This window comes from Aspergillus luchuensis, chromosome 6 (assembly GCF_016861625.1).
Source record: "Aspergillus luchuensis IFO 4308 DNA, chromosome 6, nearly complete sequence".
NCBI lineage: Eukaryota > Fungi > Ascomycota > Eurotiomycetes > Eurotiales > Aspergillaceae > Aspergillus > Aspergillus luchuensis.
In genome coordinates, this window is record NC_054854.1 from 2513598 (window position 1) to 2536736 (window position 23139).

General features: G+C 48.7%; 8 protein-coding genes and 2 non-coding genes across 10 annotated transcripts; 6 read left to right on the plus strand and 4 right to left on the minus strand.

Moving 5' to 3' along the window:
* Positions 1-2024: 2024 nt before the first annotated feature.
* On the plus strand, positions 2025-3737 carry AKAW2_60836S (uncharacterized protein; the record flags this gene model as incomplete). The annotated part of the gene is made up of 1 exon (XM_041693006.1): positions 2025-3737. The coding sequence occupies one exon, from the start codon at positions 2025-2027 to the stop codon at positions 3735-3737; it is 1713 nt and encodes a 570-aa protein (XP_041546334.1).
* A 716-nt stretch (positions 3738-4453) lies between these two features.
* Positions 4454-4527, minus strand: AKAW2_t60021A. The gene has a single exon. It is a non-coding gene; the product is annotated as a tRNA-Val (tRNA).
* Positions 4528-5255: 728 nt separating this feature from the next.
* On the plus strand, positions 5256-5329 carry AKAW2_t60022S. Its single transcript has one exon. It is a non-coding gene; the product is annotated as a tRNA-Val (tRNA).
* A 270-nt stretch (positions 5330-5599) lies between these two features.
* Positions 5600-6208, minus strand: AKAW2_60837A (uncharacterized protein; the record flags this gene model as incomplete). Its single annotated transcript, XM_041693007.1, has 1 exon — positions 5600-6208. The coding sequence occupies one exon, from the start codon at positions 6206-6208 to the stop codon at positions 5600-5602; it is 609 nt and encodes a 202-aa protein (XP_041546335.1).
* A 2454-nt stretch (positions 6209-8662) lies between these two features.
* Positions 8663-9664, plus strand: AKAW2_60838S (uncharacterized protein; the record flags this gene model as incomplete). Its single annotated transcript, XM_041693008.1, has 1 exon — positions 8663-9664. One exon carries the CDS (start codon positions 8663-8665, stop codon positions 9662-9664), a length of 1002 nt encoding a protein of 333 aa, XP_041546336.1.
* Positions 9665-9799: 135 nt separating this feature from the next.
* Positions 9800-10134, plus strand: AKAW2_60839S (uncharacterized protein; the record flags this gene model as incomplete). Its single annotated transcript, XM_041693009.1, has 2 exons — positions 9800-9815; positions 9875-10134. 2 exons carry the CDS (start codon positions 9800-9802, stop codon positions 10132-10134), a joined length of 276 nt encoding a protein of 91 aa, XP_041546337.1.
* Positions 10135-10966: 832 nt separating this feature from the next.
* AKAW2_60840S (HoxN/HupN/NixA family nickel/cobalt transporter) lies at positions 10967-12717 on the plus strand (the record flags this gene model as incomplete). Its single annotated transcript, XM_041693010.1, has 7 exons — positions 10967-11194; positions 11264-11274; positions 11333-11405; positions 11457-11542; positions 11592-11870; positions 11922-12067; positions 12122-12717. 7 exons carry the CDS (start codon positions 10967-10969, stop codon positions 12715-12717), a joined length of 1419 nt encoding a protein of 472 aa, XP_041546338.1.
* Positions 12718-13329: 612 nt separating this feature from the next.
* On the minus strand, positions 13330-14185 carry AKAW2_60841A (chitin deacetylase; the record flags this gene model as incomplete). The annotated part of the gene is made up of 3 exons (XM_041693011.1): positions 13330-13391; positions 13466-13830; positions 13893-14185. The coding sequence occupies 3 exons, from the start codon at positions 14183-14185 to the stop codon at positions 13330-13332; spliced, it is 720 nt and encodes a 239-aa protein (XP_041546339.1).
* Positions 14186-15854: 1669 nt separating this feature from the next.
* AKAW2_60842S (type-X family DNA polymerase) lies at positions 15855-17885 on the plus strand (the record flags this gene model as incomplete). Its single annotated transcript, XM_041693013.1, has 1 exon — positions 15855-17885. The coding sequence occupies one exon, from the start codon at positions 15855-15857 to the stop codon at positions 17883-17885; it is 2031 nt and encodes a 676-aa protein (XP_041546340.1).
* Positions 17886-18523: 638 nt separating this feature from the next.
* On the minus strand, positions 18524-22711 carry AKAW2_60843A (aminophospholipid-translocating P4-type ATPase DRS2; the record flags this gene model as incomplete). Its single annotated transcript, XM_041693014.1, has 3 exons — positions 18524-19372; positions 19436-19739; positions 19788-22711. 3 exons carry the CDS (start codon positions 22709-22711, stop codon positions 18524-18526), a joined length of 4077 nt encoding a protein of 1358 aa, XP_041546341.1.
* Positions 22712-23139: the final 428 nt, after the last annotated feature.

Here is a 23139-nt window from a genome sequence, read left to right on the forward strand (position 1 = left end):
CATCCTGTTTCTCCTTATCAATAGGCAGGAAGGTGAGGAGCATGAGATCTCCGTGGATTGAATAAACCAACACTAGGGCCGGGCTCCGACTCCTGATGTATTTGGAATCTGAACTGTGTCTTGCAATCGAGAGCATGTGGCTTGGCCCCTGATGGGCCGTCACAAGGAGAGAGCTTATAATGTGTCTTAGTAGAGATCAGCTACGATGCACATGACCTTCGTAACTGCAGCTTGTTCCGCATTAGGATTATAGTATTTACGATCTTAGCAATTTACAATCATTTTGGGTGAAACTTACCAATTTGGGATTAAGTAAGTGTACCTCGTCATAGCGTTAAGCCATACTCTACAACTTCGAACAAGCAATGAAACAGTTTCGGAGAAGGTTTGTCGTTGAAGATTTCACAATGTGCTTGATAGTCTAGTTGTACTTTGAGTTGTTTTAGGCAACTTCTGCCAATTGTTTCGAGTGATAGGTCTGCTGTGGCATGCTTGGTCTGCGCATAGGTAAGGTATACTGGCTTAGACAGGTATAAGAATAAGGATTGGATTGTTCTGAACTGAATCCTTTATATCAAGGCTTCCCATCTGCTCAGCCGTATCGTAATACTAGCCACATCACTACTTGTTTGTTTTCTGTTGTCTCAGCGTCATCGTTGTACTTACAACATCCAGTAGCTTTAAGACTCCTTGATGCCTTCCGCATACCATGCCACCTAACGGAATGTCAAGTGTAACATCGATTTCTATGCCCAATTGTTGGGCATGAATTCGGTAAGGCTAAACAAGTAACGGATCTCTCCATTCTACCAAAAGATCATCGCAGGGATAAATGCTTGTCAATTCTAGTGTTTCCATGTCAGCATGACCTGCTCCCGGACAGATTGAGACACATGGTGGGACTGATACAATTTTATGCAACAACACAGAGTATTATGATAGGTCTATAGCTCAAGAAGAGACCGGATTTCAATTGGTTGCGTATGAGAGGCAAGTTACCCAAGGTGCGACCGCCTGATCTCTTTTACGCAGATGCAAGAGCACAGCTGGCATGTGCCCCATTTAGCTGTTGTAGCGGCGCGATGTCCATCGAGGCTGAAGGCCAGTTAGAGTAGATGCCGGGAGAATGTCATAATAACGTAACCCACGGTTAAGCGGTCCACACACGGTTAGGCAGCCCAGCTGGTAATACTATACAGATGACTCTTTTTTAACCCAAGATATTCCAATCATTATAAGTCTAGAAGACTCAATGTTGCATAAATAAATAAAAAATAATATGAATAGTTATTTATTGCCTTTCAAAAATCTATCTAAATCTTAATAGTATCTCTTCATATTATAATACATGTATTTTATCTGTAATTTTAGATACATCAATATATTCCATATTAAAAATTCCTTAAAAATCAAGAAAAATTATATATCATTCTTTACGCTATATACTATTTATATATGAAGTTAGAATTATCTTAGTCCAGTATTGATTAAAATATAATAGATTCAAAAACACATATCTTATATAGAATAACCAGATGGGCCGCATAACCGTGGGTTACGTTATTATGATATTATTAGTTTAATGGATAAGGATTGTCATTTGATCTGGTGTAGTCATCATTGAGCGCATTTTGCCTGGCCACGCTAGTACAATGGCCTAGTGTCCGTAACATTGTTGTTGATGACCTCATGACTCCAGATACTGCTCTATACCCCAAGCCTGTGCTTCCGTTCGCGGGTCGTTCTGATGGAAGGAGTTGGAGACTTCTGCACACGTCTTGCTCAAAACCCTAGATTCCACCCCGTGCATTGAAGAAATCCGCGCTGCTATTACATCGCTGTGAGGTGATCAATGTAATCTCCGCGGGTCTGTATCAGATACTCAACATTCGCTCATAGTGTAAGGATCATTGACTTGAACTCGTACAATTATATAATTCCCAACAATGCTGGAACGGACTCGACCTACTGGCGGACAGTAGTATCCTCTGCTAGTACCCATCACACTCAAATATACCACCACAATGCGATTTCCTTACCAGTGGGCTTTATTTGCCACAAATACGTGGAAACACCTGGACTCCCCTTCATCCGTAGTCATAGCTCCTTGTCCTTCAGCTACAATAATCGGAGAGAGCGAGGACACGAATGTCCAGGTGTTCAAAGGCATTCCATATGCGAAGCCTCCCGTCGGCTCCCTTCGTCTTCGGCCTCCCGAACCAATAACCACGGACTTGGGCACCGTCCAAGCAACGGACTACCCTGCAGCATGTCCCCAGTTGGACAAAGCGGAGTCTCAATGTGTTCCCTTGCCGCCCAATGTTGCTTCTCTTGTGGGACCGACAATCCCGAAACCTCAAAGGATCAGTGAGGATTGTCTGACATTGAATATATGGCGACCAGCAGATGCTAAGCCAGATTCAAAGCTCCCGGTCCTCTTCTGGATCTATGGCGGTAGTTTTGAAGTCGGAAGCTCCATGGACCTTTCAGGGACGCCTATTGTCAATGAATCCATTAAGCAGTCTATGCCAATAATATTTGTTAGCGCCAATTACCGTCTGGGTGGTTTTGGATTTCTGCCCGGAAAAGAGGTGAAAGATGCTGGAGTGGGCAACCTCGGTCTGCAGGACCAGCGTCAGGCGCTGAAATGGGTGGCAGATAATATCGAGGCTTTTGGTGGTGATCCTGAAAAAGTGACAATCTGGGGTCAGTCTGCCGGTGCTCATTCAGTCTTCCATCAAATGGCACTGTACAATGGAGACATCACATATCATGAGAAACCCCTGTTCCGGGGAGGAATCATGAATTCTGGCAATACCTGGCCTGTCAATCCGGTGGATGGAAAGAGAGGTCAAGCGGTATATAATCAGGTTGTCGAAACGGCTGGCTGCTCCTCGGCTGATGATACCTTGTCCTGTCTGCGTGACTTGCCCTATGAGGACTTCCTTAAGGCTTCCAAGTCTGTCCCAAGTCGCTCGGGATATTATGCTCTTTCTCTATCCTATTTGCCCCGACCGGATGGCAAGGTGGTTACTGCGTCCCCTGACGAAGCCGCTAATACCGGAGCCTACGCCGAGGTACCATTTATTGTCGGGAATCCGGAAGATGATGGATCAGCAGTGATATTCAATCAGACCAATATTACCACACAAGCAGAAGTGAGCGACTACCTCCGGAACTATTACTTCTTGGACGCGAGCAAGGAGCAAATGGACGAATTCGTTTCCATCTACGATGATGATGCTGAGTATGGTGCACCATTTCATACACCACCATCAAATTCGCTGTATCCTCAATCCAAGCGTCTGGCTGCTATCCTGGCAGACGTCAGCGTCCTCCAAACCAGACGGTTTATTCTGTCCTACAACCAGAAGAAACGACCTAACAACGGAGCATGGTCGTTCATCACATCTATCTTTAAGGGTACTCCATTTCTGGGCACCTTCCATGGTAGCGAGTTGTATATTCGCGAGGTCTATGATATGCTTGTACAGAATTTCCCGGACCTTTTTACTGGAGATGCTGAAAGCATGGTGTCCTCGATGTGGTCATACTATCTCTCTTTCATAACCTATCAGGACCCAAATAAGAGCAACCATATTCTGCAGTGGCCGCAGTGGGCGGACAACGAGGAGCTGATGCATTTTGGCCGGGATAACGATAACATCATTGTGGATGACTTCCGAGCTAATGCTACAAAATTCATCGTTGAGAACGTTGATTATTTACGCCTCTGATAAGATGCTGCCATTAATTCTATATTCAGATTTTTCACTTGACACTATCATATGGACACACGGGCGCTAGCTAAAAGTTGATTGGGTATGAAGTATATCATCTATTCTAGCACTTACGCTACAATCCATTCGATTACGAATAAGCGATGTCAAAAGTATTATTCTCCTTATATTCCACATTGGCAAGTAGTATCCTGTCTATATTTTCTGGTCCCAAAGCAGACCCGCATGTTGGATTGTGAGAGCCAATCAAATATGTCCCTTTTGGTGCACCTAAACTAGTAGAATATCGAACATGAGGAGGGAAAGGAAGAAGCAAAGGGGAAAGAGAAAAGTACATATAAACAATGAAAATTAAATAAGCAAAGCAAAATAAACATAAAAAATAAATAGAATTACATCATATAATTCATTCATATATCTCTAAACACTGCTCATTATTATATTATCCTTCCTTACTAAGACTGGTTGTTCTCAACTAGGAAAACGTTACTATTTTCATAATCTATATAAGCGTCAAGTTGCCTCGGCTTTGTCGATACCTGGTTACTTTCGTTTGGCAACAGGGTGCGTAGTGAACTATGGCTGGATGTTCGAATACCCTGTGGCAGGGGGTGTAGCGACTACAACATGATCACATGTGGCACTTAGGAAGCCGTATGCTTTACGGGATACTAAAACACACGTGGGGCAAAAAAAGAACAAAAGCAAAAAGATGACCAGACTGGGGCTCGATCCCAGGACCTTATCGGTGTTAACGATACGTGATAACCAACTACACCATCCAGCCATGCTTGTTGAAAGCGCTTCAGGATTTTGACTTCATCAGCGGCTATTTAATTGCCCCTGAAGGGTCCTTCGCAATATCGGCTCCGCGCAAGCTATTTAGCCCAACCCACGTCTATGCTCGAATTCAATGCACCTATGGACAAGTACTGTCAAGCTTAGAGCCCATAAAGGTCGATTGTAAGAAGATAAGTATCTTAATCGCTCACTTATAGATGTGACCACGACTTCTTGATTGTGCCGCGTATCGGGATCTAACACTGGTGTTCCTGTTTTGATGTAGGTCGGGTGCCCTACGAGTAGGGAAATAGCCAGCCTATCAATTGCGCAAATTTATCTGGGGCTGTTAATAGCTGTTGGTGAACTTTTATATCCATGAGTAGACTTTACCAGACATGGTAGCTACATTTGTGTTGCCCTCATCGAGCACTCATGCCCTCGGATCCGTGTTGTACCTGTCTAGTATATATTCCAACAGTTGACTGGTACCCGACACAAGAAATTCCAGATCAACAGCATCGTTCAGTTTAGCGTAGGCTATACGGGTTACTTGCCATATTAAAATGTGGCCCATTATATATAAGAACTAAGAATTTATCTTGTAAACAGCCGGAACTTCTGCTAAACACCCCAATCAAGCAGTCGTCCCTGCTTCATTTACTCCTTGGAGATTGCCAAAGAGCTTAAGCACAGGATCCTGTAGCATAAATGTGAGCAGTCTTTCAACAAGTTGGCTGGATGGTGTAGTTGGTTATCACGTATCGTTAACACCGATAAGGTCCTGGGATCGAGCCCCAGTCTGGTCATTCTTTTTTTGGTTTTGTTTTTTCCTTTTCCCCACTTATACTACACCTCCGGCCCACCTTTACATCTTCTAAAATCCTGTGGATTATTCTCATCTATGCGAGTACATTTTTGGAGATACTACTCGAAAGGTATGCGGAGATCACGAAAGACAAATCTTGTTATATTGTAAACACAACAGTGAATTACCGACTCAGACAAGATACTTTGACGTTGCGAAACATGAGAAACCAAATGGGGCCGAAACAAGACCCAATTTCCCTGTTATAAGCTCACAAAGCATGCTGATACTGCGCCCCCCAAACGTTCTCGCTATCCGCTGGAAAGAACCCTTTCGAAACATTTTGCAGATGCGTTAGCTTCAGTGGATAGAGCTCACCCAAAAACTGTTTGCCCCAATTTCTCTTTTCTTTCTTATCCCCCTCAATATCACCGCCCTCTTGGCTGACCCCGCTTTGGCCACAATGTTCAATCTTACTGGTGATAGCCAGGCACCATTCTTGCTCTAGGTACAACTTGAATGCACCGATATCCACGAGGTCCTCGGGCCTGGACATGGCTTCCAGGGCTTCCCTTAGGAGTAGCTGATCGCTGGTATTTATCCAGCCAATCCCCAAGACCTTGGGGTCCGAAACACGAGCAATGATTCCCAAAGCATACATAACGCTTTGTACGATGCCGGACCGGTTATCGCGTTGGATGTCAGACTCTCTAAGACCCCCGGTGTCATCGGTCAATGAAGGATAGAAAAAACCATCTTCTTGCTCAACCAGGTAGTTGAACACGAGAATCCGAACGATCCGATTCACTGTCTCATTGGATGTGAATGTCACTTCATTGAACTCGACTAGCTCCTGAAAGGCTTCTTCTGACGCTTCCATTTTGATGCGTGACTTGTTGGTAGATGAGGATGTGAGATGATCCAAGTATAAGGTAGAGGTAGATGTGCAAACTGGAAGCAGGAGCTAACACAAGGTATGGGTCCATTGAGGGTTTTTATAACGTGGTGCTAGAAGGGGATGTCTGGGTTAACGTGAGCAAAAACATATGGGGTTAGGCAGATTGCGAGGGTGTGAAGGAAGTTGTCGCCATGAAGTGGCTTGCACCCAAAGTAGGATATCGATTCATTCTGGAGGAACCCGTAAGTAGCCTCGCAACAAAGAACGAAAACAATGGGGTGGAAGTGATTCAAAGAAACCACTTCCCGAAGATGAGCCTTATGAGCAGGATAACTGGTTAAGATCTTACCAATGGAAAATCACTGTGTGATAACATGCTGCGGAATGCCGACTCTGTACCATATATTCACGTCATCTGTCTCACCTGCTGATCTCTATAATCCAGCAAAAACAGTGACAATGCCCGTAAGAGTTGAATATAGTTTGAACCTTAGTCTGTCAGACATACTGAGTAGGATAATACCCAAAGGTTTTATGACTCGTATTGCCCCGTAGGTTAATCGCGATAATTTCATCCTAGATCAAGGTGGAATTCCCAGATTTGGTACTGCAAGTGAGCTCTAAAGAAGCTTCCAAGGTGCCAAAAGTATCTTAGAAAAGGTTGTTAGATATAAGATACCTTGTTATTGTAGAGACCATCTTATGAAGTTGATCCCTGGAAGTGCAAAGCGTGTCGCTGCAAGTAATCACATTAATCTCATGCTTCTGGAAGCCCTTTTACATGGACTGGACAGCTGAAGATTGGAGTAAGGATATCTGAATACATCGAAAAGGTGCAGCTATGTTGTAGCGGAAGAAGATAGCACAGGAGCAGAGAACAAAGTGCGCCGCGAAAAGTTTGTTTAGACCGAAGATTGAAGAAGGAGGCAGAAGAGGGTGTAAGTTGGGTCTGCAAGATGTGAACTAGCGTGGTTCTTCACATGACCTTGGAGTGAAGAGAGCCGTGGGATGGAATTTACCACTACATCTATTTAGGAATGACCCGGAAGTTCCAACAACCCCGCTGAATGTATCGCAGCATTGAAGATGGCAACTGCCAACCGACATTGCCTGGGTATCCGGGGAAAACAAAGGATCTGGATAAAGAATCCCAACTTTCGAATACCAGCACGCCACATTCGCAGATAAGTGTGATAACGACTCCATAGTACGGAGTATCCCATTCACGACAACCGCCACGTCCGACCATGCAGGTGAGATAGAACTATTGACTACCTAATGCACAAGCCAAATCCCTCATCCCACTCGGCGGTAAATCCACAGGCCATGTGGAATCGAGGAAGGACCCGAGTGCTCCGATGCAAGGCCATCAATTTTCGTCACGTCCGTCGGCTAAAAGTCCCACACGGTGGGAGACATGCTCGTGAATCCTCCCATGACAGCAAGCACACATGGCACAATCCCGTCCAATCCAGCCCAGCGCCATATCACACTTATCGACAGCCTTAGGCGGGGTAATGGAACTATGACCACGCCATTCTGGAAGCCCACCTCTCACAAATGGGAGGTTAGCGCTGTGCAGCTGCAGGAAATCAATAGTTCCTGCAAGGTCTTATCAGGTGGGGGCCAGCTGAGCGTGCACTGCACAATTCGGCATTTTATGGCGCGTCGGAGCGGGGCGTCCTGGTAATCGCATGGAGTGTTGGCTGACCAGTTTGGATCAAATTGTCGTGTCCAAAGGAGGGCGACTTCTGCAGCCGGTGTTGGTGCAAGGGCACTCTTGGTATACTTCTGTTGGAAGAGGTGGTACTGCCGTTGGACCGGTAAGGCTATCACTGTCACAACCGTTGGTGAAAGTCCAGTTCAGCCTTGGGGTGGTATTGATGGGGTCCAAAGAGAAAGAAGTGATCCGGACTCTGGCTACTAGTGATATTAATCGACGCTAACATCAATCCGTCCACCAGTCAGCTTCCAGTGTTTGGCGTGTTCTGTGCTCAACCTGCATAAGGGCCATGCACGAGCCCATCACACGGCACGCCCGGCGCTTAAGGTTATTTATATCGACCGACCCATTGGGTGCCGCTCCCCCGGATCCAGGTTGGATAGCAATGACTGGCCCTCGTGCTTCACGGAGCCGGGGATTTACTATCCTTAGAATTCCCAAAATAGTCCAAAGAGGGGTTGCTGCAGCACTAATCTGTGGAGCGTTGGTGAGGGATTTGGCGTCTCTATCGCCGGGCTTCCTTTCCCCTCCTTTAGTGTCCAACTGGGGACTGATGAAGATTTATTGCTCACGATCTCCCCAGTACAACAAAGCTCCTTTTCGTTTTCTCTCACACACAACTTCCAGTAATTGGGGTTGAAGTGCTTTTGACTCTTACCTTTTCTTCTTATTCTGGTCATCACTATTGCAGTGATCGTCTTATACATACCAACATGGGTGTCATGCGTTTACCTCGCCCAACCGGCGTGTATGTGCCGAACTCACCCACACGGAGCCTCAAGGGCGATATGATCTCCTCCCCATTATCACCTGAATTCAACTTTGACTCTGAGACCTTGACTCCTTCCATTATTCCTGCCCTTGAATACGTTTCTTCCAAACTGGAGCAGAGGATGATGCACGTTACTCTGCTTGTCGGTCGCGGGAAGCCCTACCCCACCGGCCAACCATCCGATCTCATCGTCATCCCCATCACCCCTCTGGATGAGACAGCATGGCGGATCGTGTTCCGCACGGTAGCCAAGGGAGCCAGCAAGTTCTCTTTAGGCCACAGCTGGACTGACGCCTTGAACCGCAGCCAGCACGAGCGCCAGGCCCACGACTACCTGATCCAACAATCGATCATGCAGAATGAAGTGATCTTCAGCAGAGAGGGTCTGACACTGCTGAACGTGGACCGCATCTACACCCTGAAGCGCCGGCTGTGCATCCTTTCCCATCGGGGAACACCGCCCGAAGAATCTTACATCTCATCCTGCGCGCAGCTCCTCCACCGTACCATCAATGACTTCCATGGTCGTCCCTTCAGCAGGGCCTTCTTCCACCGTGTCTACGAGCAGCTGGATGTGCCTGATATGCTGTTATCCCAGGTGGCGGATGCCTTCAGAAAGCAATACAAGCAGGAAGGAATTATTATCCCACCTCCTGCGAAGGCCGATGTTGCACCTCCCGCCAAGACCAATGTGCCACCCCGGGTGAAGGTGGAGCGTCCCCGGAAGTCACCACTACGTGCGATCCGGGCAGCTCGTCGCCAAAACCCTCCGCCAACAAGATACAACTTGCCAACCAAGCGCGGGCCCAAGACACCCCTGTCTGCATCTGATGTGACTCCTATCACTCGGAACGAATGGAACATGCTCCGTACGGACTTTCCTTTGGGCAAGACCACTGTTACCAAGTGGACACCATCACCAACTGTTATGGCTGCTGCGTGAACAGCATCAGTAATTGCTTGACACTGTCGAGCAAATGCTATACCACCAAAACTTCCAGCATCATCATGGCCATTGTCATGATCAGAGGGGCCTCCACACCCGAGCCATCTGCGCATCGGAGCAGTCTGAAGAAGTATGCCGAGTCCAAAGGGTAAGAACACCTGCACCTTTAGTATATTATTTCCGTATCCGAGCTAATCTCCCGTGCAGGACCGTTCTCAAACTGGCAGGAACACTCCACCGTTGAGCGGAATTCCGCCGACAGCCATGGCTGGCTGAGTGGAGCTATCCGAGCGATGTCGGCAAACCGGCCAACTAGGCGCAGGGACCACCGCAAGGCGGGTGGATTTCAGAGAGAAGAAACCACCCGCGAGCACGAAAATATTCGGAAGGTTGAATGCTCACCCGCAAACGGATCTATCGTCCCGACCGATCCTTTCGAAATGGATGATCAGGTGAATCGGACTTGAGATGAGAAATTGGGCTCACAGGGATGAGACGTGTACAATAGACCTGCATGAAATGAAACTACTATCTTCGCATGATTGAATTTCTAGTACGTAAAGTGAGGGGAAGTTGCAGTGTTGCACTGGGGGAGTAGACTAGAAGATGAAGTCGGAGATGCAGCTGCTGCTGGTCGGCGTCCTCCGCCTTCAGATGCGGGCACGTCACGTGGCAGTTGTTTCCAGAGCCGAGCAGACCAGAAGATTCAGGCTTGCATCCATCATTGTGGGCACAATCTCACAGAGATCATCGATATATTGTTATCTGTGGTTTGTTCGTTTCTTTCCATCGTTTATATGATAGACATAGAAGTGTGTATTGCATTGCATTCAACTTCTCCAAAGTAAGACACCCCGGGCGTCCCCGGTACTACACCAACCGAGCAAGGAACTAACTGCTAGTGAACAACTCCAACAGGACCCTGTGGGACTGCAAGGAGCTCCACTGCAAGAACTCGCCAAATGGGCTTTGCATAAGTAATCCTTCTCCTCTGGTCGTCAGTTCGTCAATCCGGATCCACTGCTTGGTTGGCATTGATAATTCGACCGTCTAAATTCTCTTATAGTTTATCGCATGTGAGCCTTATCAAGTTTTCTTTTCCCCTCCCGCACCCCCCAAAAGCCTTGACATTCCCCACGGCACGCTTTAACCCACGGACGACAAATCTTATCCAGATAAATCATCCTATTCAGTCACCCGATTCCATTTCAACTGCGGACTGCTGGAAGGGGTATCTCTCAGAAATAACCATATCAAAGCACTTGTCGCGGGAGTCCCTGTGGCTGTTATCTTTCAACCATGCGGGACTCGACCCCTCCCAGTCCTAACCCAAGCCATGTCTCGGAGGGAAATGGCCAAACCGATGTTGCAGGTAGCAAATGGAATATCAAGAAGTTCGTCAGGCAAGCTGAGCGATCGCATCGTCGGTTGCCGGGACTGAAGAAGGTTCCTTTGCCTGCCATCGCCATTATTCTGTTCATTGCGTTCATTAACGTTGTGGTGTGGATTGCCGCCGCAATTGTGTTGGTATGTATATCCCCTTCTTGCCCTCTCAACTGAAATAAATTTGTAGGCCACGAGCTAACATAAATCTAGCGCTATTACCCGTATGTCACCCGAAAGCTGTACTCACGAAGAAAGTATCATCGTACTAAGTCACTCCAGGTCCCTGGTGTCTAATGCCGTACTATCTTATACTCTCGGATTGAGACATGCATTTGATGCGGATCATATTTCGGTAATTACCACATATCCACTTTAGGAATAAGACCTAACAAATACTGTGTAGGCCATCGACTTGATGACTAGAAGATTACTGGCGACGGGCCAAAAGCCCGTCACTGTAGGCACCTTCTTCTCTCTCGGCCATTCCACGTGAGTTCCTCCCTTTCAAGACACGCTCCTTCAAGCTAACAAACATCAGCATTGTTATCATCACGTCCATCGTAGTCGCAGCCACTGCTGCAGCTATCTCATCAAGATTCGACAGTTTCAGCACCATTGGCGGTATCATCGGCACTTCAGTCAGTGCCGCTTTCCTGATCCTACTGGGTCTCATGAATGCCTACATCTTGTTCAAATTATACAAGCAAATGCAAAAGGTCTTGGATCTACCCGAAGGCCAAGAAGATGAAGTGTGGAAGATCGAGGGTGGTGGTGTGCTATTCTCCGTGCTCAAGCGCATGTTCAAGCTTATTGACAGGTGAAGACTCCACTCCACCTATTGCCAAGTAAGAGTACTAACCTCGCCCAGACCTTGGAAAATGTATCCGCTTGGAATCTTGTTCGGCCTTGGCTTTGACACATCATCTGAAATCGCCCTTCTTGGCATCTCGTCTGTCGAAGCTGCCAAGGGCACTAACTTTTGGGTTATCCTGATCTTCCCGGTCCTATTCACAGGTAAGTTTCTAATATCCTCTTTCTAACACATCAACTTTTCTAACAACATACCAGCGGGAATGTGTCTCCTCGACACCACCGACGGAGCCCTAATGCTCTCCCTCTACGTCCAACCCTCCGCCAACTTCCTCCCCCCAAAGAGCGACACCTCTTCCGACGCGCCCCTCATGGGCGAAGACACCGAGGTCGAACCATCCAAGAACCACCGCGACCCAGTAGCATTCCTGTACTACTCCATCGTCCTAACCTGCCTCACAGTCATGGTCGCCATCGTCATCGGCGTGATCCAACTCCTCACTCTCGTCCTGAACGTCGCTAACCCCACCGGTAAATTCTGGGACGGAGTCCAAGTAGCAGGAGACTACTACGACGCCATTGGCGGCGGTATCTGTGGACTCTTCATCATCATTGGCGGCCTCAGTGTGGTTGTTTACAAGCCCTGGAGGAGATGGATTGCCCGGAGACATGGAAAGACCTTTGTTACTGATGTCGAGGGATATCGGGATGAAGAACCGTCTGCTACTAATGCTCCCGATACGCCGATTCTGGATGAGGGGAGAGATGGGGCTGCTGCTGTTAATTATGGGGCTACAGGGAAGGGGGATGCGGCTGTTACGGTGGAGCCGGTTGGTGGGGGGCCTGCGCGGTAATGAGGGGGGTTGTTGAAGGGAAGAAAGGGGTGTGTTGTTGCGTGCTTGGGAAAGGTTGAAGGGGGTAATGAGATATGAGTATGCGATTGACATGCATTTTACGATTATATACCGGTGGATTTTATATGCTCTATGGGTTGATAGAGTTAAAAGTTATGCGTTTCTGATAGCATTTAATACATATTTTGAAAATGGAAATACCCTAGTCAAATAATGTCCTTGGTCAGGGATGACTGTAAGCAACTAAACCAAGTCTCTTCTGTGATTAACTTCTAAGATAGCTATATCTCAAAGATTTAAACTTATAATCATGTGATCCTTCGTGTATAACTCGGACAACCAGTACACAACCATTCAAAACCAAGCTTAGCCTCTTGCAACTCATCCCGTCGAGACAAGCTATTCATCCTCCACGAAGGACTAACTAGCAGCACCCAAGGGCCAATAATCAAGCTCTGAGCATGGAGAACAGAGCTCCGATAGCCACAACCCAGAAACATACACCACCACAGCTACCAAAACCCATCCTCGCCAGCCATAACCGGAAGCACTCGCATGCGCATTCGCATTCGACTCAGGGACCGAACCAGCCACGCCATGAAACCTAAACCTCTATCGGCTGGAACGGTACCACGACGCCTCTGGGTCACCGAGGCAGTCACCAACAGTGGTCACTACCATATATTAGCGGTCCTACTCATCCAAGTTTCTTTTTCTATTTATTTATGAAGAGAAAATGGGAAAATACCTGTCAAACCCCTCGACTTTGTCTCATCGAGCATCATCTTCGCCAAGGTAACCACCGTCTGTTCCTTAGTATCATGGGCCAAGCAAAGATTACCACCATTGTTGAGCTCAGTGACGAACTTGTCATAACTCTGACTGATCAGGTCAGGGCTGTTGTGGTTATAGTCCTTAGTGTCAATACTGGCTGTGATAACATGGTAGCCGAGATCCTTCATAACCTGGAGGGTCAAGTCATTGACGTCGAAGTAAGGGGGACGCATGTAGGTTGGAATATTGCCCATGGAGCTTTCAAGCACGGACTCAAGGCTGGTCATTTCTTGGACGATTTGGTCGTAGCTTAGTGTGGGGAGGCTGGTGTGGTCGTAGCTGTATGATGTAAGTTAAGTTTGTGTGTGTCTGGGGTTGGTTAATGTGCTTGGGGTGCATACGTATGGGAGCCAACTTGATGTCCCTCCTGTCTTATGCGCTGGATAATCTGGGGGTTTGCCTGACTGGCTTCGCCGAGGACGAAAAAGGTAGCTCGGACTTTGTATTCGCTGAGAAGGTCGAGCAGTTGGGGGGTGTATGATGATGGGCCATCATCGAAGGTCAACGCAATGGTGTTGGGGGTGGTGCATGTGGTAATGACCTGCCCGAATGGGATGTCCCTGCTGGTGATAGGGGCACACAATGCGCTGGGGCTGATTGCTGCCAGAGCGATCAATGCGAGGGACTTGAACATGATGAAGACTATGTCGGTGATGGAAGGCAACCTATAATGTAGCTATAGTGCTATTAAGTGCCAGATGTGCTCAGCAAGAGGGGCTGGGTTGGTTTATCGTCAATGGTACCCGGCCTACAAAGCAGACAAGAACTTGGATAATACCCTCTGCCTCTCGCTTGCGACTCCGGTATATATCGTCCATGATGGAGGGCCTGAGCACTCTACTAATGTGCTATTTCGTTTCTGTTGTTTTGATGACGGTCCGCTCCTTCATAGGCCATATTGGAATGGGTGTATAGCCAGATGCTCAACCCCGTCCCAAGGCGTAAGAAGCCCGAATACACATAATATTGTTTGTCTAGTCATAGGGCTTCAATGACAAACTTTAAAATGGACCCAGGGGTGTGAAAGTCAAGCGAGGGGCTGGGTTCTCACGACAGATTGTTGCACTGTCAATCGAAGGGTTATTTGTCGTGACCCCTGACAAGAAGTAAATGAGGCTGAGCAGCTGGGAGTCCAATTCTAAAGATGACTAGGCACGACATGGTATGTTAACACAGATAGTATACTCACTGGGTGTCTAGAGGCTCTTGTAGGGTTGATCTATTGAGATTGTCAGATATTCTCGCATCCATGTTACATGCCAATGCTTTGCTATCTCCACTTCACATACCATAGTGAACATTTGACCAGCAATCAATGATAGGAACCAAGACAAGTTATTAATCAACTAAAGTCAGTTTTTAATGATGAAAGCATACCCCTGTAGCACGCACTTCGGAGGTCTGTGCCTGGTTCAATTTCAAAACACAACTGAGTCCCGCCATCCTCGTCTGTTGATAGCACCTCGCAGATACCCTAGTATTCATGATCCGAACATGGAGAAAACCTCCGAACATGGAGAAAACCTCCGAGGTCATGAGATCGTATTTGGAAAGATATGCAGGTTTGTAGATTAGAATTCTTTTGACATACAGACATACTAATGACACGAACGAAATGACTCTGGCTATCTGTGGCCCCTTAGAAACCGTGTGTGACAAATGTGCTGCTTTCCTTGGCATAAATCCGTGCAATAAGCTTATGCACAAGACTGGTTACGCGTATGTGTCTAATAATGCATATGATGAGACCCAGGGCAGAGAGTTGAAGTTAATCCATATGACCGTGATCAGAAGTTGGGGTGAGTGTGCATAGTGACTTCCCTATCGGGTAACCTTAGATGGGGGGTGCAGTATAATGCCTCAGGCACCAATGGAAATACGAAGGTGACTGACGTCAGCCATCACGACGCAAGATTCGCTTTCCATTCTTCCTTTTGCTTTAGACAACGCGCACCAACCACAGCAAGCATGATGATCTATCCTAATTGATAAGATCCTGGTACTCTCGTATTTGATTTTCACGACGACCGATCGGAGTGCCTACTTGACTCGAAAGCCGTCGTCCTATGCCACTATCCAGCAACTAACTATCCAGCCGGTCTTCGGCCACGAGACACATCTAGCACTGTCGCAAGCTAGACGCCCTGATGATTTTACTTAAAATCACTATCTTATCTCTAGGGATCTATATATACGATATAATCTGGAAGTGACCTATACAGAAGCCTTACGTTGGGGCTTCTTACACTTCATTTATATATGAATCTCGTTGAACCCAATCACAATGAATATATAGCTTGGCCATGTCCGAAACTACAGCAAGCTCCCCTGCACAGGATGATGATGCAGGGGAATCTGGTCCCAGCTTTCTAAACTGCCCGCCTATCTTTGTGCTCCCCACCCATCTCAGTCTGGAATCGCTTCACAGCATAGAAGAGGAGCTGGTTAAGCGAGAAGCACCTCTGACCTACGACATATCCGAAGCCAGACTGGTACTCGGGAGAATCGGACAAGGAAAGCGAGCAGCTTTAGAACTACGATCTCGTGGAATATGGACCGAACCTATCACTAAATCTGAGCCCCCAAAGAAGCGGCGTCGTGTCAATGCAGCCCAGTCGAAAATGGCTGCAGACCAGGCCGACATTATCGACCTCAGCACGGAGACAGAAGACGAAGAAGATGGGATGAAAAGTCGGCATGACCCCTCGCGGCATCTCCATCGGACGCAGACTGACTCCCCCGCCGCGGAGTCAACCGTTTCAAATCCGTCTGACGCGTCTTCCGTGTCATCCTCCGTTGCACAAGCAGACACCATCAGCGTCGTCAAACTAGACTGGCTGGACCAATGTCTCAAGGCGCAAGAGCTCCTTTCTACCGATCCATATACGATTTACATCGCCCGACGGGCTCCACGCCCCGTAGAGCCCTCAAAGCCAGCCTCCCTAGGGAGCGATATCCTCCAACGAGCTAGGCAAGATGCCGCATTACGACCGCCACCAAAGCCACCGACCGTATACCACCATGCGCGTACTCACGATTCTACTCACAACCCGCCCAAACTATACCGAACCACCACCTCGGAGAACGAAGAAACCGAATCCCTTCCCCCAGCCCCAGACTGGGTGAAGGAGCACGTTCTCTACGCCTGCCTGCGCTCCACCCCCCTCCACCCTCCAAACGAAGGCTTCATCAACCAGCTTATCAAAATCCGACAAATCCGCGAATTAACACTCGACGAAATCGGGGTCCGCGCCTACAGCACGTCCATCGCAGCGATAGCAGCCTACCCGCACGAATTCCGCCGCCCCTCTGAGATCCTCACCCTCCCAGGCTGCGACACCAAAATCGCCAACCTCTTCTACGAATACCAACAAAGCCCAACGGGCACCCTCTCAGCCGCTACCCTCCTAGACACCGACCCAACCCTCCAGATCCTCAACAACTTCTACAACATTTGGGGCGTCGGCGCCAAAACCGCGCGCGAATTCTACTACTACCGCCACTGGACAGACCTAGACGACATCATCGAACACGGCTGGAACAACCTCACGCGCGTCCAACAAATCGGCCTAAAATACTACGACGAGTTCCTAACCGGCATCCCCCGCCCCGAAGTCGAACAAATTGCCACAACAGTAACCCAGCACGCCAACCTCGTCCGTCCAACCTCCTTCGACAACGAAGAGAAAGGCATCCAATGTATAATCGTAGGCGGCTACCGTCGCGGAAAACCCCTCTGCGGTGACGTCGACCTCATCCTCACCCACCCAGACGAATCCCTAACCAAAAACCTGGTCGTCGACGTAGTCGCCAGCCTGGAATCCTCTGGCTGGATTACCCACACCCTAGCCCTCCACTTAATGACCTCTAACCGCGACCAACAAACCCTCCCCTACCGAGCAAGCAACGCCGACAGCACGGGCAAGAACTTTGACACATTAGATAAAGCCCTCGTCGTATGGCAGGACCCCCACTTCGACGACACTACGAACCAACCGGAAACAGAAACCACTTCAGAAGAAGAACACTACGCAAAGAGTAAACGAAACCCAAACCCCCACCGCAGAGTAGACATCATCATCTCCCCCTGGCGAACAGTCGGGTGTGCCGTTCTCGGCTGGTCAGGCGATAAGACCTTCGAAAGAGATCTACGACGGTATGTGAAGAAAGCGCATGGGTGGAAGTTTGATTCCAGTGGGGTTAGGGAGAGGACGTCGGGCGGACAGGTTATTGATCTTGAGGCTGATGGGGAGACGTGGGAGGAGAGGGAGAGGTTGGTTATGGAGGGGTTGGGGGTGGGTTGGAGGAGGCCCGAGGAGAGGTGTACCAGGTAATTTAACTATTTCTTTTGCTTTTTGGGAGTGGATATTCTATATATATATATATTCTGGTTTATGTTCTGGATTACTACACGTGATTTTATGGGGAAAAATGGTGTGGGTTGGCTAGAGAGAAGTTGTGTACCATTAACTTGAGATTTGATTCGTGAGGTCGTTCAATCAGCGAGCAGTATGTAGCTGGATATCTGACCGGATGACTATATTGCATACTAGTAGAACGCTGGGAGGAAGAGTAGATAATGCCACATATATAACCGCCAGTATTGATTCAGGTTGTCTCATTGATGTAGTTGGTTAGGTAGGTAGGTAGGTAGGTAATATAAAGGAAGAGAAGAGAAGAGAGGAAGGACACAAGAAAACGGACCAAGCCACATCCATCCATTCCAAGAGGAAAAAAGGAGACTTCATTTCATCGCCAGAAAATGCAACTAATACAAGGATGGAGACTCATGCAATGAGACGAGACGGGAACACTTCAAAGAATTACAGAGAAGCGAAAGATAAAGGAAAAGAAGAGAAAAGAAAAGAAAAAAGGGAAATACAAAAGACACACACAGACACACACATAAAAAAAGCAATAGAAGCTTCCATCGATCAATCAATCAATCAGGTAAAGTCAATCAAGTCATTCATTACACCAGAGCCCTGGAGCTAGTCATTTCACCATAGCGTCCTCTGCCCCGGGTAGTATCGTAAGCATTCACCACTCTCATCTGTCCACCTTCGTCGGCCTGACTGAATGCGTAGCCGCGCTGTTTCCGCATACGTTGGACTTGACGGACTTTGCGGATCGCCTTCTGGAATTGTTCCATGCGGGGGCGGTAGTCCTGGACGTTGTATTTCTGGATTTCTTGCACGTGGTGGTAGTGTTGCGGGTAGTACATGCGTTTGGCGTATTTCCAGGCGTAGTCGCGGAGTAGGCAGATGCAGGGGAGGATGACGGCCATTAGGTAGAAGACGGGGTCTTTGAAGAGACGGGGAATCGTGCCGTAGTATTCTTGGGAGAAGCCGATGGCTGGGGCTGCGTAACCGTAGGCCGGGAGGAAGATGAGCCAGAGCAACATCGAGCCTGGGATGGCGATGAACGTGTATTTGGTCCAGATGTTGGTAATCAAGGCCGCCTTGCCTAGCACTGTTGCTAGTGCTGCGGTGTAGGTTGCTTCGGCCCACACCCAGTGGCCGGAAGTTTTACCATCTCCTGTGGGACCGTCCCAGAGGAAGAAAAGTTCTGAGACAACGTACAGCAGGAGGGAGTGGTAGAAGCCGTTTAGAACCCACGACCAGAAACTGTGTCGCCTGAAGAACATACCCTTCTGTCCGAGTTGGTACAGTTGAGGATAGCGGTCCAGCAGTCGAGCGGAAATGTACTGGTCACAGATACCCATTGCGAATGGAGGGAGAACGGTGAAGAACACGTTGTAGAAAGAAAGCGTCCAAGATTCGTAGATAACCTCACCAGAGAAGGCATTTTGGAAGGAATACTAGAGGTTGTCAGTAGCAGTACAAAATGGCGAGCAGCTTCGCCCAAGCTAAGGTAAACTCACCCAGAATTGCGTCATATAGAGAGCAATGTTCTTGTAGAACGAGTACAGAATGACACGACTTATCCGGTGGTAGTTCCAGGCACCATGGACAAGCAGAAGCTTGCGAAGATACCGGAACTGTGCAATAGCAACATCCGCAGACCGAGCAGCTTGTAGACCTTCGACACCACTGATACCAACACCAACGTGTGCGGCTTGAATCATGGACACGTCGTTTGCGCCATCTCCAATAGCGAGAAGTAGAGACTTAAGGTGGCGTTTAACAAGCTTGACGACAAGGGCCTTTTGAAGGGGAGAAACACGGCTATAAACCATTAGCTCAGTCCCGCCTACGGAAGCGAGGTTAACTTACCAGCAGACCACAGCTTTACACATGACAGCCAGGTCCAGGAACAGCTTCTCCATATCCTTTTCAAGGGCAAACGTCAATGATCGACCATCAATGATCAGAGCTAGCGCTTCGATTTCACCAGAGGTCCCCTGACTTTGAACAGCCTGGAGCTTCTTGGTCAAATTATCTCGAGTTGCCTCCGCACTCTCCTCATTGATAATTAACAACGTCATGTCCTCGGAAATAAGCTTGCACGACATTCCAATGTTGATGGCGGTTTCTTGTCTGTCACCAGTCAAGACCCAGATCTTGATTCCTGCCGTCTGGAGTGTATGGATAGTGTCCGGGACACCATCCTGCAGACGATCTTCAATTGCTGTGGCACCCAGGAGATAGAAATCCTTCTCAATCAGCTCCGAAGCCTTATCCAGCTCGTCGGCACGGTTTCCGCCAACTGTTGTCGCAGCCTTGTCGTAGATCTGGTACCACTGCTGGAATTCGTCTTCGGGAACTTCACGCATAGCCAAGCAAAGTGTCCGAAGACCATCCGATGCATAGTCCTCCAGATGCTGCAAAGTCGCTTCAACCATTGGGTTGTCGGGGTGCAGGCGTTCAAGGATGACAGTATCCGCACCCTTAGTATAGATGCGGATTTTTCCATCAGGGCAGCGAAAGATTGTCGACATGCGCTTTCTTGTAGAGTTGAATTCGCAGACCGCCAAAAGTTCATATTCGTAATCCTGGTTGTCAAAGGTGAAAATCACTGACCGGGGCTTACGATTGGAGAAGGCATAGCCCAGGGTTGCAGCACCTTCGACAAGTGCACCTTCATCAGGAGACGCGGCTTGATATTTGATCTTCCCTGGCTCTTTCTCAGATCTCTCCGGAATGACCGTGTGACAAGTAGCGAGCAGAGTGAGGAAATGATGTATAGCATCTTTCGAAGGGTGAGAGCGCAGGTTCTCCCTCAACTTCTTAAAACTATGGACTCCGACCTCCATCCCGTCCTCGACGGTGGCTTGCCGGTCCTCGGGGATGTCGTCACCGTACTGGATGCCTGAGATCGTGCATTGCTTGAACTCCATCATGTTGCAAGTAAGTGTACCAGTTTTATCGGAGAAGATGTACTCTATCTGGCCCAACTCTTCAACCAAAGAGGATGTCCTGCACGTTGCCGGTGTATCTGTCTTATCGTAGTAGATATCAAGATCGGAGTTGATCAAGAAGGCTTGAGCATACTTGACGATTTCAATCGTCACGAAAAGCGAGATAGGGACAAGGTTCGAATAGAGAACCCAGTAGGTAAAAATATCAAGAACAAATTGTTTGACCGGATTGGTAGAGCCGTAGTCCAAATACGTCAGCTTACTAGCCTCAGTTTGGCGAACGATCAGGTCACCAACGGAACTGATGACACTCAGTGAAACTAGAATGCCGACCAACATGAGAATTTGAACATTCACCATGCGTTCCACCGCAGTGCGCTTGATCGGAGTTGCTGTCGCGTTCCGCATCAGCTTCGATTCGTGACCCGTGAAAACGACAATGCCATGGACCCACGGAGTGTTCCTGAGGGTGGCGCCTCGAAGGAGAAGCTGGTCCGGCGCCAATGGCAATTCCTTTTCACCCCCACCGGCGTGCATTGTCAAAGTTGCTTCGTAGGTGTACAGACTGCTGTTTGGCTGCTCGGACCGAACCCGTCCACTTAAGCGACTGAGATCCGCGGGGCTGACCAAGTGCGCGGTTTCCGGAATTGCCTGCTTAATCTTCAAGTTCGTTTCCCCGTCCAGGTTCGCGGTCTCGATATAACACAAGCCCTCGGGTTCCGAGGACGCCAGTAGAACCAAATCAGCCGGGAATGGTTGTTCGGACTCGACCCGGACAATATCTCCCACAGCCACATCGATCCACTTGGTCTCATGGAACTGTGACCCCTTCAGAACCTGCGTTTTCGAATTGTTCAATCCTTTGTCAGACATCCTGCGCTTGTAGTCCTCAACTAATTCCTTGATGGCCGATACCGCTAACACAATACACAGCGGGGCAATCGTAATATATCTGTTCGTCGGAGACACGTTCGGAATCTGCTGGAGAACAGCGGTGAAGAGGAAGAAAAGGTTGGCGTATTTCGAGAATTGTTCGTAGAGGAACTTCGGGATAAAGGTAATGACATTGTACTTGGCCGTTGAAACGTGGTTGTCGACGTATTTGTGCGTAGCATTGGCAGGCGGATTGTTCAGAACAATCATGCGAGGACCCAGCGTAGACGGGTCGACCTTTCTGCGGCCAAATCCAAACTTAAAATCCGACTTCTTCTTTGCTTTGGGAGCCCTGGCCGCGCTGCCTTCGTCCGGATCTGCACTGTCCACCCGCGCAGCTCTGGCTCCAGATTCCGTCAGGGGCAGATCCATCTCCGAGTACTCAGCACCCATGCCCAGCATGTGCTTCGCTCTGCCCATCAACCCGCCTCCCAGACCCAGTATGCTGTTCCTTTCCTTTGCCTGCCGAACGCGGCTATCGGGTTGTAAATGGTTATCATCTTGGTAGTCGAGATCGTAATATCCGTGCATCGACCGGTCATCGTCGAACTCGTCGAGGGAGTAGCGGTGGTAGTTGCTTAACCCGGAGGTTTGCGAGTAGGTGCGGGACATGTCGGCACCGGAGTAAGGATCGGTCATGTATACCCCCGCTTGGGTCGGGGGATGCGCGGGCATTGCATGAGCACCGGACTGCGGCGGCACCTGTCCGCCGACGAAGTGGTCGTAGGAAACTGAGGGACGCGGGTTAGGAGTTTCGGAGTCGTCAATGTCGTATTGTCGCAACAAGTGGTCATCGTTGACCGGTGGGCGTTGTCCCGAATTGTACATGGGAGCCGACTCATCCAGCAGCAGTTCATCATTGTGGCCAGCGGCTGGATGAGGGCCGGGGGGCCTACCGCTGGCCATGACGCTGAAGGCGGACAAACAGATGCCCCTGGAGCATTGATTGGCCGGGACGAGACGGGAGAGAGGATCACCGAAGACTGTGGACTTGCAACGCGGTCGGAGCACGAGGAGGTATCAAGCGGAATACTCGAGAGTCGATAGTAAGCGACGAGGAAGGTGCGAAAGTTGGGGATGGGGGGTGGTGAGGAGAAATTCTGACTGCCTGGAGGTTAAGCCAGATGCCGCGCAAAGGCGTCGAGGCTAATCAGAGTTAGCGTTGGATCACCGCCAGTGGCTGGGCCGACACGATTCTTTGTCTTGTCTGATCCATACCCCGTTAAGACAGGGTGGGTTTGCCCGCGCCAGACTGGAATGAGAGCTAGCTGGTGCCCACCCTCTGAAACAGTTTCAGATTAATATAGCGAGATCAACCAAAAGAGCCGTCCATG